The following is a 14,989-nucleotide window of genomic DNA, read 5'->3' as shown; positions in this document are numbered from 1 at the left end:
TATGAGTGTGGAATTCAAGTCAGAAACAGATCAGCCATGATTTAATGTAAGAAGCAGGAGGTTTAGAGTGGATTTGAGGATTGTTTTTTTTTTTCATTTTCACCCAGATGGTGGTTGGAATCTGGAACACATTACCTGAAAGGGGTGGTAGAGGCAGGACCCCACACAACATTTAAGAAGTATTTAGATGAGCACTTGAAACGCCATAGCATACAAGGCGATGGGCCAAGTGCTGGAAAATGGGATTAGAATAGATCACTGATTGTGCCTGTGCCGGCCATCAATGTGTCTAAGGGCCTGTTTCTGTGCTGTATAACTCTATGACTCTATCTCTCGATGACAAATACAAAGTAAAACCAACATTCACATCGCAGAACTTGGCAGATTGAAAGCAAATCCACCATACAGTTCAGCAGAAATTGACAGAACAGAAAGAACACATAATCACATACCATAAATTGGCATAGAGAATAAAATTCACATGCCCGTACCAGAAATTAACTTGTCCAGATGAAAATCCATAATCATACAGCAGAGAGTGAGCTGTACTATGAAACCCAGCTTCTGACACTTGAGGCTAACATGCACAGAGTAAAAACAATGCTCATGTCTCATACCAGAAACGGCCAGCCGTAGATCACAACCCACACTCACATATCAGAACGGGCAGGTACAGTGTAAAATATCTCTTAATGAACCACTGACAGGGACGTGATACAGTCCACATTCATTCATCAGAAACTTACAGATACAGATAATAAACAGTACTTACATACAACAGATTGAAAGGAACAGGTTAAAACCCATCCTTATATGAAGTCTGATGGGGACAGAACACAGGTGAGGCTCCAAACCAGAGACTGACATGTCGAGTGAAAACAATGCTGACGTGTCATCAATTAACATGTGCTGTGTAAAGCTACACAAAAATGTCACTTACTAACAGGTACAGAGACAAAATCAAACAACATTTCATACCAGAAACTGACAGGTGCAGATTAAAATCCAAATTCACAATTCAGAAATTAACAGATAAAGAGAAATGCCCAGACTCCAAAAGCAGATATTAACAGATGCATAACAAAACCCACACTCACTCAGTAGAAGCTCATAGGTACAGAACAAAACACATCATCACCCATTTAGAAACTGAATGTTACAGAGAAAGAAAGAAAAACAGAATCACCGATTGAAGATTGAAATTACTGAATTAAATCACAAAATCATTGACCATAGATTGACCAATACGGAGTAAAAGCCACAGTTAAATATCACATACTGACAGGCACAGAATGAAAGCCACACTCACATGACCTGCAGGGAAAGACAAATATGACACGACCCAGAATGTCCATGCATTTCCTCCTGCCATATTCCGTATATATGACCAAATAGATTCTTTTGTTAATAACTCAAAAACATCATCGCTGGCAGTGTTATCATATTATATTTGATCAACTCTTTCCACTCCACAACCCTCCATATTTTTTCAGACCTGTCTTGCTGAATATTTGTAGCCAGTAATAATAAGTTCCCATGCCTCGCCTAGTTTCAGCCAGAATTATGTAATTGCCACTATATAAATCTTTCATGTGGTTACTTGTAGCTGCAGCTGACCAACCTTATTTGGCGCGCAACGTAGATTTAAAGACTTGCACTTCAATGCTTGCACTTGCCCATGTCTGACCCCAACTACACTGGACGGTTCCGTCCTGGTGATGGAGGGAAGTGCAGCAGGGCGGTACATCCTGATAAGGAATGGAAGTGTCGAGAAATTATATGTACAGAGTGAAAAAATAGACGTGTTCGTACCAGCAAAATGGAAATGGATGAAGAGGCAGAGGGACTCAGAAAGTCATGGTTAAGTTCGGGCAAAGGGGTTTGGACGATCTGACTGCTGCGTCAGTTTGTGGCTGTGATAGGCATGAAGTGTGATTGGTTACTTTAGATATCCAATCAGACAGATTTAGCCTTTCGTTTTAGTTTTAGAGATGCAGCACTGAAACAGGCCCTTCGTCCCACCGAGTCTGTGCCGACCATCAACCACCCATTTATACTCATCCTTCACTAATTCCATATTCCTACCACATCCCCACCTATTTTTAGAATGGCCAATTAACCTATCAACCAGCATGTGGGAGGAAACCGGAGCACCTGGAGGAAAACCACGCAGACACAGGGAGAACTTGCAAACTCCACACAGGCAGTGCCTGGAATTGAACTCGGGTCACTGGAGCTGTGAGGCTGCGGTGCGAACCACTGCGCCACTGTGCCGCCCAACATCAGACAGTGACATCATTGTAAACCAGCCAATCATGAACATGGCCTTCTCCCATCCTTCATTAGCATAGGGTTCAGGGGATGTCTATAAAATGCGAGCTTGGAGCGAAATTTCGGTTATTCTGTGTTTGAAGTTAATCGTGATCATGGTTGACGAGAAGAAAACTGCAGCAGCTTCCAAGAAGGGCGCCAAGAAAGTTCTGAAGAAGGCGCCAACAAAGGGCACCAAGAAACGGAGAAAATCCAGGAGAGAAAGTTATTCCATCTACGTGTACAAAGTGATGAAGCAGGTTCACCTTGACACCGGCATCTCCTCCAAAGCCATGAGCATCATGAATTCGTTTGTGAATGATATTTTCGAGCGAATCGCGGGTGAGGCTTCCCGTCTGGCCCATTACAACAAACGCAGCACCATCAGCTCCCGGGAGATCCAGACCGCCGTGCGCCTGCTGCTGCCCGGGGAGCTGGCCAAACACGCCGTGTCGGAAGGTACAAAGGCGGTCACCAAGTACACCAGCTCCAAGTAAATATCCGCCATGGACTGAAAAACACAATAGACAAAAAAGGCTCTTTTAAGAGCCACCCACAACTTCTCTGAAATAGCTACAACATCATCTTGATTATCGATTTCTTTTTATGTTAATACGAATACTCTGCAAATTTTTGATGGCGGCTGTAAATCTCTGTTTAAATCCGGTCAATTTAAAGATGTTCTCAGTTACTTGGTTGCCGGGTTGAAGTTTGGCTATCTTTATGAATAAGTACATTGTTAAGAAATCCCGTTGGTTTCGGCAACCTCAGTCTCTAACCCGTGACACCTAAAATCTATACTCCGCTTTTGTCTCCCACGAAAAGGGATCAATCCAGAATCAGTGATACAGTATAATTACTAAGATTGACCTGAAATGTGTCCGGTTACAAAATGCTGTGAATGAGTCTTTCAGCCGCTGGTTAGACTGTATCATGAAAAAGAATAAAGCAGAATACATGGCGGATTACAAAAGCGAATCTGGGACAAAATGTGGAATAAAAAAATGAAAATGTTTTTGCAATGTTTTCTGTAAAACAATATAGCCTATAAATGTGATATTCTATATTGAAGCCGCCCCTTGTTTTACAAATATATTGGCGGGCTTTTCAAATGTGAAATATCGTTGGGAGCCTGACCATTTCGCGCTCTTATTTTCCGCTCTCAACTCACTGTCTTCTTGTGATTGGTGAATTGAGCAGCTCTCTGATTGGTTACATGTACAGTACAATGACACCGAGTGCTGACTGACCAATCAGCAGTGTCCCCAACACCATTCCTCCAGAAGGTACAAGGAGGAGGAATGTGGGCGGATCTCAGCATTCTTCGTGAAAGTGTTTGTGAGATTGTGGCAATGTCTGGAAGAGGGAAGACCGGTGGGAAATCTCGGGCCAAACCCAAGTCTCGCTCCTCAAGGGCTGGATTACAGTTCCCGGTCGGCCGTGTTCACCGCCACCTCAGAAAGGGGAACTATGCTGAGCGGGTGGGTGCCGGAGCCCCGGTCTATCTGGCTGCTGTACTCGAGTATCTGACAGCTGAAATCCTCGAGCTGGCCGGCAACGCGGCCCGGGACAACAAGAAGAGCCGTATCATCCCCAGACACCTGCAGCTGGCCGTCCGCAACGACGAGGAGCTGAACAAGCTGTTGGGAGGGGTGACCATCGCTCAGGGCGGGGTGCTGCCTAATATCCAGGCCGTGCTGCTGCCCAAGAAAACCAGCGCTCCGAGCACGAAGGGCAAGTGAAGCGGCCTGACTTGAATCTGTGAACCCAAAGGCTCTTTTCAGAGCCACCCACTTTATCTGTGAAAGGGCTGGTTACTGTCTGAGAGACTGTAATATTATACTGTTATCATTGTTTTGTGTTGGAATGAAGTGTACTGGATTTTGGCATTTAGTTGCTCATCAGATGAAATACATTTTAATTCCCTCAGACCCTATTGGAAAGGCACTTTTACCATTCTACCCTTTATGTACCACAAACATTTGTTCAGTTCTAAAACGATCGCCGGTCTATTAAAATGCGCTGTGCACATTGGTATCGCTACTCTAGATCTTACAACAGACACGTCATGAAATCTCCAGCTACCGGATGCAGATATAAGTAATTGTGTCTCCCGGCTTTGAGTAAATAAGTGATCAAAACCTTCTGAGACGTTTATGTGCTGGAATGAACATGAGATCACAACTCTTTCTTTTGTCGATTTGGTGGCTCTTAAAAGAGCCGTTGTGGTATTTGATGCCGAACTCAGTTCAGGGCAGGGTCAGTTTAGGCTCGCTCCCCGCGGATGCGGCGTGCCAGCTGGATGTCTTTGGGCATGATGGTGACTCGCTTGGCGTGGATGGCGCACAGGTTGGTGTCCTCAAAGAGCCCCACCAGGTAAGCCTCGCTGGCCTCCTGCAGGGCCATGACGGCAGAGCTCTGGAAGCGCAGGTCTGTCTTGAAGTCCTGTGCGATCTCCCGCACCAGGCGCTGGAAGGACAGTTTGCGGATGAGCAGCTCGGTGGATTTCTGGTAGCGGCGGATCTCCCTCAGAGCCACAGTTCCGGGTCTGTAACGGTGAGGCTTCTTCACTCCGCCCATGGCTGGAGCGCTCTTGCGGGCCGCTTTGGTAGCCAGCTGCTTGCGGGGAGCTTTCCCTCCGGTCGATTTGCGCGCTGTCTGCTTGGTTCTGGCCATTATCTACGGAAACCTTACACAATGTCACGTTTAATGCTGAAGCTGCTCAGGGACTGCCTATTTAAGACAGTCGAAGGACCGCCCTAATGTTGTGATTGGATGAAGCACCGTCCATCATCCTATTTGAAACGATGACTGGGATGGAAAAGGGCGGTGGGAATTGCTGCTCCCTGATTGGTTGAACTGCAACTGAAATTTCATCAATTTCAAAAAGCCCGCCAATTTCAAATTAGCAAACTACTCAAAGATTAAATAAAACCGAATTTGGCGGGAACAATTATAAAATCTCATTGCTTTTAGCGTGATTTTTTTCCGCCCTGGATCTCCCTCTGTGTCTTCCAACACGGTTTGAATTGGGATTCATTCCCTGTTCGGTCTCTGGCGGGAATAAAGCTCCGGCCATTTCTTACTCCAACGGGAGTAAATCCGTTTCCACATCTTTACCGGCAGTTCAGGTCGGCAATGGACATGATCAAATGCAACCCAATACTGATCTGATAAAGTCCACATAACATTGGATGAGCTACAACAATTTCACATCCCAAGACATCCCCGCTGCAGTTTCAAGGTCACTTATCTCTATATGAGGTTTTGGGTGGCTCTTAGAAGAGCCTTTTGTTTTTGGTAGACAAGGTGGATTTGTTTAGCCGCCGAATCCATAGAGAGTGCGGCCCTGGCGTTTCAGAGCGTACACCACATCCATGGCGGTGACCGTCTTGCGCTTGGCGTGCTCAGTGTAGGTGACCGCATCTCTGATCACATTCTCCAGGAAAACCTTCAGCACCCCGCGGGTCTCCTCATAGATCAAACCCGAGATGCGCTTCACTCCGCCACGGCGAGCCAGGCGGCGAATTGCTGGCTTGGTGATGCCCTGGATGTTATCACGAAGCACTTTGCGGTGCCGCTTTGCTCCGCCTTTGCCCAGTCCTTTGCCTCCTTTACCTCTTCCTGTCATGACGCTTCTTCAGACAAACCGATTCTGAATGAGAAACGAGTAGTTTCTGCTGCCTTTTTATCCAGCCTGCCCCGACCTGACTGAGAAAGAGACAGAGAGCCAGAGGCGGGTCTGGAGGAAACTGAGTGACAGACAGAGCAGAGAAATGTCTTTGATCCTCTCGCTCCGCCTCCCACTTGCTCGAACCGCCAATTCAAAAAAAAACAGTTCTCGACATTAGAGCTCAGCATAAAACATGGAGATTCGGCCTTTATCGCCAATGATAACAAAAACCGGCGGTCTAAATACGGATCTGTAACAAATAAAAGTTAGTAATATACAAGCCTAAGTGCAGTGCTTCCGATCACAAGTCAACCTGTTTCGGCACACCTCTCCTCCCAGACGGATTGAACAGTTTACTGAAACCGAACCCCAGCTGAATTATACAAAATCATGTATTGGGGTTTGAGATGTGACGCGGGGTATCTCGCCCTTGTTACTGTGTTACAGGCTGTCGCCCTGAAACGGGCATGAACTGAGACTTCACCGAACATATACCCGGGTACAGTGAGGCCCGGACATCCCTGATTTGTTGCAGAGAGTGAGGAAGGGCTGGGTTGAGAGTCACCAGGGAACTTGGATTTACTTCAAATCATTTCTAGGTGAAATGTGCACACGACTGCGGGACAGGGATCATTTGATCGGGGGATCAGCTCTTTCCTGAGAGACGTGGGTGGCTCTGAAAAGAGCCTTTGGGTTCAGATGTCTACAAGTTTCCCGTGCTGTCTCACTTCTTTCCAGGGGCTGCTTTCTGAGCCTTTGCTGCTTTCGGCTTCTTCCCGCCCCTTGATGATTGGACTTTCTTGGGCGGCTTTCCGCCCGTGGCCCTCTTGGTTTTATTGGCATTCTTCGCTGGAGATTTTTTTGGAAGCGTTGCTTTCTTTACCGCCTTCTTTGGTGTTGCCGTCTTCTTGGTGCTCACTTTCTTGGCTGCCGTCTTCTTGCTGCTCACTTTCTTGGAGACTATTTTCTTCCCTGGGGATTTCTTGGCTGTTTTCTTTGTGATCAGTTTCTTGGCAGCTGTTTTCTTCACTAAAGATCTCTTGGCTGTTCCTGTCTTAATCTTCTTCACCACATTTCCCTTCTTTTCCTGTTTCGCGATTTTGAAGGTGCCGGAAGCCCCCGTGCCCTTCGTCTGCACCAGGAATTCTTTCGCCACAAGCCGCTTGATACTTTGCTTGATTTAGAACTTGCCCTTCTCCACATCGACACCTTTAACACGCAGAGCCTTCTTTATTGCCTGCAGTGACATCCCACTGCGGACACTGCATTCCGCCACAGTCTTGAGGATCAGCTCGCCCAACTTGGGACCGCCTAACCCTTTCCGAGGAGCCGCCTTCTTCTTCTTGGGAGTCTTGACTTGAGCGGCGGCGGCTGGAGGAGCCGTTTCGGCGGCTGCAGTATCGGTCATGTCCAGGAATCTGCACAAAGTCTCTCTGTCAGTCAGAACTGGGTCAGAAATGAAGCTGGTGGTGGCGGCACTGAGCAACTTAAAGGCAGCGAACGGACGGGGCGGAGACAACCTGCTGTCAGCTCCCGGCTCCTGCTGCCTCTCTGTGTTTCTCTCTGGTCCTAAACTCTCCAATTCCACTGAAATTCGGGTATTCCAGAGTCCCAGGCTAGATCCTTCCTGTCTCTGACATCAGAATGTTTGCTGTCACAAAGGTTTCACTTGAAGTAAAGACTCCATTTTCGACTGAAACCCGTTTCATTGCTGCACTGATGACTCTCAGCCGATCGCTGACATGTTCCATACTTTTCGACTAAAATCTTGAAATCAACAAACAAACAACACTGAATTCCCACTTTGAGGATTAGAAGGGGAGCAAAGTGCTTCTTTGACTGGAAAATCTTGTTATTTTACGCAAGAGGGACTCGGAAATCCGACGATGAGACCAGACCCACAAACACAGTGGCATTAGAATAACGCGCCCGCCCCTTTAATACACTCTCTTCCACAATATTCACATCCACACACTCTCAGGCCGAACTGTTCGCTCAATTTAGCGTTCCCAGGACAGGATTTCCCCTCCGCTCGGCCTGTGCTGCGGATTCACGGTGGGTATTTGTATTTTCTAGACTCAGTAAATGTTAAATACTCTGAGACTGGCGCTGCGAATGTTGTCTGTTTATCAGGTTCGACGGCAAGAGCAAATCACAGCTTTGAATGTGTTCAAACTACTGTCCGGTTTGATGTTATTGATCGCACACAGAAACATGTTTCCTGACGGTGAAAATACAAATTATCGACTGTCTCTTCCTATAGTCTATCCATATTTTTCCAGGTGTCCCAGACATCCCATTGTCAACAAGGAGAGATGTCCAGTTACAGAATAATCCCACATTCAGACGCTGTGTTTTTTTTTTGTTCCAGGCAGTGACAGGTTGGTTCTCTCCGACCTTCGATGCAGGACTGAAGACACCGTCTGTTCAGCGTGTCCATAACACGCTCAATAACACCATTAACCCTTTAATATACAGCAACAGAGGGACAGAGAGAGGGAGAATGAAAGAGAGAGAGAGGGGTGAGAGAGGGAGAGAGAGTGTATCAGTCTTACATTTCCAAAAGGTCTGGCATCATCTGTGGAGAGAGAAACAGAGTTAACGTTTCGGGTCAGTGACTCTTTCTTCGGAATTGTGTCTCTCCCTCTGCCTTTGGTGCTGTATCTGTGTTCACGATACAGTTAGTGAGTGTTTTATGTATGCATTCTATTGCAGTACTGATAGAGCGAGTGAGGGACTATGTCTGTCTGTGTGTGTCTCTCTCTCTGATGATACAGGTGAAGGTGACATAGGGGTGAAGCGGTACGAAGAAAGGTCACTGACACGAAACGTTAACTCTGCTTCTCCCTCCACAGATGCTACCAGACATGCTGAGTATTTGCAGCATTTCTTGTTTTTATTTCAGATTTCCAGCATCCGCAGTATTTTGCTTTTATTATTATAATTTCCAACTGTGTGTCCATATCACACTGAACAACAGTATTTCACCTTCACCTGTATCATCAGAGAGAGAGAGAGAGACTATCAGTACTACAATAGAATGCAGACACATAACACTCAGTAACTGTATCGCCAACATAGATACAGCACCAAAGGCAGAGGGAGAGAGACAGCATCAATAGCGAAAAAAAGGCAGAGAGAGAAAGATCTGGAGTGGGCGAGAGGCTTGGGTGATGGTGAGAAGGAGAGATATGCATTCACTCAGAATCATAGAAACATTGAACGTTTATGGCACAGAAAGGAACCACTTGACCCATCGTATCGGTGCCAGCCGAAAAAATTTCCACCCATTCTAATCCCACCTGCCAGCAGTTGGTCCGTCACCCGGCAGATTACGGCACTTGAGATGCATATCCAGACTTCTTTTGAATGATTTGAAGGTTTATACTTCAATTACCCTTTCAGGCAGTGAGTTCCAGACCACCACCCTGTTTGATTTATTCATTCATATGATGTGGGTGTTGCTGGCTTGGCCAGCATTTATTGCCCATCCATAACTGCCCTTGAGGAGGATGAGGTGAGATGGCTTATTGAACCACTACACTCCATGTGAGGTAGGTACAATCATAGTGTTGTTAGGAAGGGAGTTCCAGCATTTTGACATAGCGACAGTGAAGGAATGGCAATATAGTTCGAAGTCAGGATGATGTGTGATTTGGAGGGGAACTGGCAGGTGATGGTGGTCCCATGCATCTACTACCCTTGTGCTTCTAGTTGGTAGTGTTCGCGGGTTTGCAAGGTGCTGTCTAAAAAGCCTTGGTGTGTTGCTGCAGTACATCATGTGGATGGTACGCATTGCTGCTACTGTGCGTCGGTGGTGGAGGGTGTGAATGTTTGTGCATGGGGTGGCAATCAAGTGGGCTGCTTTGTCCAGCATGGTGTCGAGCTTCTTGAGTGTTGTTGGATCTGAACGCATCCAGGCAAGTGGAGAGTATTCCATCACACTCCTGACTCCCGCCTTGGAAATGGTGGACAAGCTTTGGGGAGTCAGCAGGTTATTTGCTCGTCGCAGGATTCCTATCCTCTGATCTGCTCTTGTAGCCACGGTATTTATATGGCTACTCCAGTTCAGTTTCTGGTCAATGGTAGACCCTAGGATATTGATAGTGGGGGATTCAGCGATGCTAATTGCCATTGAATGTTAAGGGGAGATGGTTAGATTCCCTCTTGTTGGAGATGGTAGTTGCCTGGCACTTGTGTGGCATGAATGTTACTTGCCATTTATCAGCACAAGCCTGGATATTGTCCAAGTCTTGCTGCATTTCTACACAGACTGCGTCAGTAGCTGAGGAGTCACGAATCGTGCTGAGCCTTGTGCAATCATCAGTGAACACCCCACTTCTGACCTTATGATTGAAGGAAAGTCATTGATGAAGCAGCTGAAGATGATTAGGCCTCGGACACTACACTGACGAACTCCTGCAGTGATGTCCTGGAGTTCAGATGATTGACTTCGAACAACCACAACCATCTTCCTTTGCACTAGGTATGATTCCAACCAGCGGAGAGTTTTCCCACTGATTCCCATTGACCTCAGTTTTGCTCGGGTTCCTTGATGCCATAATTGGTCAAATGCTGCCTTGATGTCAAGGGCAGTCACTTTCTTCTCACTCTTGAGTTCAGCTCTTTTGCCCATGTTTGAACCAAGGCTGTAATGTGGTCAGGAGCTGAGTGGCACTGGTGGAACACAAACTGAGCATCACTGACCAGGTTATTACTGAGCAACTGCCGTTTGATGGCACTGTTGATGACACCTTCCATCACTTTATTGATGATTGTGAGTAGACTGATGGGGTCTAATTAGCCAGCTTGGACTTGTCCTGCTTTTGGTGTCCAAGACATACCTGGGGAATATTCCACATTTCTAGGTACATGCCAGTGTTGTAGCTGTACTGGAACAGATTGGCTATGGGCCCAGCAAGTTCTGGAGCACAGGTCTTCAGTACTACTGGAGAACATTGTCAGAACCCAGAGCCTTGGCAGTATACAGCACCTTTAGTCATTACTTGATGTCACACGGAGTGATTCGAATTGGCGGAAGTCTGTCATCTGTGATGCTGGGGCCTTCAGGAATAGTCTGAGATGAATCATCAACTCGGCACTTCTAGCGAAGATTGTTGTAAAAACTTCAACTTATCTTTTGCACTGATGTGCTGGGCTCCCTCATCATTGAAGATGGGGATATTTGTGGAGCCACCTCCTCCAGTTAGTTGTTTAGTTGTCTCCCACCATTCACGGTTGGATGTGACAGGACTGCAGCACTTAGATCTGATCCATTGGTTATGAAATCGCTTGGCTCTGTCTATCGGATGCTGCATACGCAGTTTGACATGCAAGTAATCCTGTGTTGTAGCTTCACCAGGTTGAGACCTCGTTTTGAGGTATGCCTGGTGATGCTTCTGGCAGGCCCTGCTGCACTCTTCATTGAATCACGTTTGGTCTCCTGGTTTGATGTTAATTGTAGAGTGAGGGATATGCCAGGCCATGAGCTTAAAGATTGGGGTTGAGTACAATTCTGCTGCTGTTGGTACCTCGCTCATCTTATACGAACATACGAATTAGGATCAGGAGTAGGCCACTCGGCCCTTCGAGCCTGCTCTGCCATTCAATAAGTTTATTTCTGAACTGATTACTCCACATTTCCAGCACGACCCGGTTTTCTACACTCCCTTTCTTGTCAAGAATCTATTTACCTGGACCTGAAAAATATTCAAAGTCTCTGCTTCCTTCGCCTTCTGAGGAAGAGAATTCCCAAGTCTCATGACCCTCTGAGAAAAAAAATCTCCTCATCTCTGTCTTAAATGTGCGACCCCATATTTCTAAACAGTGATCCCTTGTTATAGATTCTCCCACAAGGGGAAACATCCTTTCCACATCCACCCTGTCAAGACCCCTCAGGATATTATATGTTTCAATCAAGTCACATCTTACTCTAAGTTACAGCGGATACAAGCTTTGCTTGTCCAAGATTTCCTCTTAAGACAGCCCGTCCATTCCAGGCATTAGCCTAGTAAACCTTCTCTGTACTGCCTCCAACGCATTTACAACCTTCCTTAAATAAGGAGACCAGTACTGTACACATTAATCCGAATGGCCCACACACCCTCATGGACGCCCAGTTTTGCATTGCTAGGTGAGGAAAACTTTTCCTTATTTCCCCTCTAATCTTTCTACCAAGCACTTTAAGTCTTTGCTCCCGAGTCACTCTCTATGAAGGTAAATGGGCTATTGATCTCCACTCGATCCAGGTCTCTCAAAATGTGATATATTTCAATCAGATCTACCCTTCTCTGTTCCAAGGAGAACATCCCAGCCCACCCAATCTTTCCTCATAGCTCCATTTTTAGGTCCCGAAAATGTCCTCGTAAATCTCCTCTGTACCCTCTATAATGCAATTACATCACTTCTATAATGAGGTGATGAGAACTGCACACAGTACTCAATTTGTAGCCTAACCAATGGTTGATATATTTCCAGGATAACCTTCCTGCTATTATATTCTATACCTCAGCTAATAAAGAGAAGGATTCCATATGCCTTCTTAACCACCCTGTCGACCTGTCCTGCTACCTTCTGGGTCAGTGGTCATTTACTCCAAGGTTCCTCACATTCTCTACACAACTCAGTATATTCCCATTAATAGTGTATTCCTTTGCCTTGTTTGACCTCCCAAAATGCATCGCCTCACACTTATCCGGGTTGAATTCCATTTGCCATTTTTTGCTCATATGTCCAGACCATCAACATCTTCCTGCAGCCGAAAGCAATCCTCCTCGTTTTCTATCACACGACCAATTTTTATGTCATCTGTAAGCTTCTTATTCATGTTCCGTACATTTACGTTCAAATCATTAATATATACCACAATGAGCAGGTGACCCAGTCCTGAGCCAAGCGGAACGCCAATGGAAACAGCCCTCCAATCGCAAAAACACCCGTTAACAATTACCATTTATTGCCTGCCACTAAACCTAATTTGCATCCAGCTTACTGTATTTTCCTGGATCATGAGGGATTTTATTTTTTTTAACCAGTCTGCCATGTGGGACCTTGTCAAAAATCCTTGCTCAAATTCATCTAGACCGCATCAACTACAGTGCCATCATACAACTTCCTTGTTACTTCTTCAAGAAATTGGATCAAGTTGATCAGACGAGATCTTCCCTTCACAAATCCACGCTGACTATGCTTGATTAATCTTTGTCTTTCTAAGTGACAGTTTATCCTGTCTCTCTGAATGGATTCCAATATTTTGCCCACGACTGAGCCTGTAATTATTGAGTTGTAGGCTGAACTGTAAGATTTGTTTCATCTCGAAAGTTCCGCCAGGGGAGAGCGACGATACAAACTCATCTCTCACTGATATGGTGCAACAGGCAGCCACATTATTAATCTCACATTCCGAGGACGTGTCCGAAAGTGAGGCACACAATGTCCCAAATTTAACTTGTTTCTGCCCTGTTGAGGTCTCTGCAATCTTTCAGCTCAAACCGTTCGCTATGACTCTCAGTGACCGACAGTTTAAATCTGCTGACATGAATGTAGGACTGTTATTGTCAGATATTAACTCCTGCGCGATCCCAGCAAACACACCGACTCCCTCAGAGGATTGCTTTGAGAAGCCGGGCTGAAGGACAGCAAGCATACTGCAGAGAATAATCTCAAATTGAACTTCACAAAGGGGTAATCTCCCAGAAGGGAAACATCACTATCTTACCCACAGCCCCGGTTTCATTGCTCAAAATGTGAAAAAACTCAACTGGATAAAGTTCCAATTGATTTTATTGAATTTCACAACGTTGCCTAAAGAAGCGCATGCGCGGCATAGCCCCGCCCACACCGCTGATTCTTGCGAACCTTGAGAACGCATGCGCTCCCTTCCGCCAGCTCGGCTGCTGAACGTCATTTACTTGCAAGAAACAGAGTGAGGCAGGAAGTGATCCTGTAACATGGAGTGAGCGGCGGAAGGCAGAGGCATTTCTCGGGCTGCGTGTGCACTGCGTAAGTGAGACAAAAGGTCAAGAAGCTGCTGTTGAAATTCATGGCTGTTTTCTCTCCTCATCCTGTAATACTTGCCCCTGGTTTAGCTCCTATTTCACGCTGTTTGTTGTTATTGAAAAGTGAATCGTGAAAACAGAGCCGGACTGTTGGCATTTATTGCAAGGGGGATGGAATATAAATGTAGGAAAGTCTTTCTACAACTCTGCAGGGTGTTGTTGAGACCTCACCTGGATTACTGGATACAGTTGTGGTCTCCTTCGCTCATGAGGGATGTATACGTGCATTGGATGCAGTTCAGGCAAGGTTCGTTCGGTTGCTTCCTGCGATGAATCGGTTGCCTTGTGAGGAAAAGGCTGAGCAGGTTGTGTTACACTCATTGGAGTTTGTAATAATCAGATCTAATCTTATCGAAAAAATGTAAGATTCTGAGGGGTCTTGACAGAGTAGATGCTGCAAAGATATCTCCCCTCTTGAGGGAATCAAGAACCACGCCGCACAGTTTCAGAATAAGGAGTCTCCCATTTTAGACGGAGGTAAGGAAGAATTTCATCTCTCAAAGCGTCATTAATCCAAGGAATTCTATACCTAAGAGAGCAGTGGATGCTGATGATTAAATATATTCCAGGATGAGTTTTTTTTTTATCTACAAGGGAGTAATGGGTTTTTAGCCAGGCAGGATAATGGAGCTGAAGCCAAGATCAAATCAGACATGATTTTATTGAATGGTGGATCAGGCTGGAGAGGCTGAATGGCTGACTCCTGCTCCTAGTTCTTAGGTTATTATATTATAATGCCAGATGGAAATAGAAACCTGACCTGCACAAATATCCCTGCTCCATCAGGTCGTCCCAACCTTGGAGCAGTGTAGATGTTGGCTTGTTTCTGGATGTCCCAAAATTGCTGTGAAACTGCCAAGACACCTCGTCAGCAGATGCTGAGAGCTGCAGTGGAATCAGACAGTGATATTCTTTGTATTTTTGGTTTGCATTTGTGATTAGTCATAAA

The 14,989-nt window shown here is 45.9% G+C and overlaps 3 protein-coding genes across 3 annotated transcripts; 2 read left to right on the top strand and 1 right to left on the bottom strand.

Annotated features, from left to right (window-relative positions):
* Window positions 1-2,419: 2,419 nt before the first annotated feature.
* Window positions 2,420-3,299, top strand: LOC137356322 (histone H2B 5-like). The gene has a single exon (XM_068022204.1). The coding sequence runs from the start codon at window positions 2,427-2,429 to the stop codon at window positions 2,805-2,807; it is 381 nt and encodes a 126-aa protein (XP_067878305.1). The 5' UTR covers window positions 2,420-2,426; the 3' UTR covers window positions 2,808-3,299.
* Window positions 3,300-3,611: 312 nt separating this feature from the next.
* LOC137356357 (histone H2A-like) lies at window positions 3,612-4,052 on the top strand. Its single transcript, XM_068022243.1, has one exon. The coding sequence runs from the start codon at window positions 3,612-3,614 to the stop codon at window positions 4,050-4,052; it is 441 nt and encodes a 146-aa protein (XP_067878344.1).
* A 1,577-nt stretch (window positions 4,053-5,629) lies between these two features.
* On the bottom strand, window positions 5,630-5,941 carry LOC137356242 (histone H4). Its single transcript, XM_068022113.1, has one exon. It carries the CDS (start codon window positions 5,939-5,941, stop codon window positions 5,630-5,632), a length of 312 nt encoding a protein of 103 aa, XP_067878214.1.
* Between the last annotated feature and the right edge of the window lie 9,048 nt (window positions 5,942-14,989).

This window comes from Heterodontus francisci, chromosome 45, assembly GCF_036365525.1.
Source record: "Heterodontus francisci isolate sHetFra1 chromosome 45, sHetFra1.hap1, whole genome shotgun sequence".
Classification (NCBI taxonomy): Eukaryota; Metazoa; Chordata; class Chondrichthyes; order Heterodontiformes; family Heterodontidae; genus Heterodontus; species Heterodontus francisci.
This window is presented reverse-complemented; position numbering and strand designations above follow the sequence as displayed.

What these genes read in the sequence shown, in the direction of transcription:
- LOC137356242 (XM_068022113.1), bottom strand. Translation starts at nt 5,941, where the DNA reads ATGACAGGAAGAGGTAAAGGAGGCAAAGGACTGGGCAAAGGCGGAGCA.
- LOC137356322 (XM_068022204.1), top strand. Translation starts at nt 2,427, where the DNA reads ATGGTTGACGAGAAGAAAACTGCAGCAGCTTCCAAGAAGGGCGCCAAG.
- LOC137356357 (XM_068022243.1), top strand. Translation starts at nt 3,612, where the DNA reads ATGTGGGCGGATCTCAGCATTCTTCGTGAAAGTGTTTGTGAGATTGTG.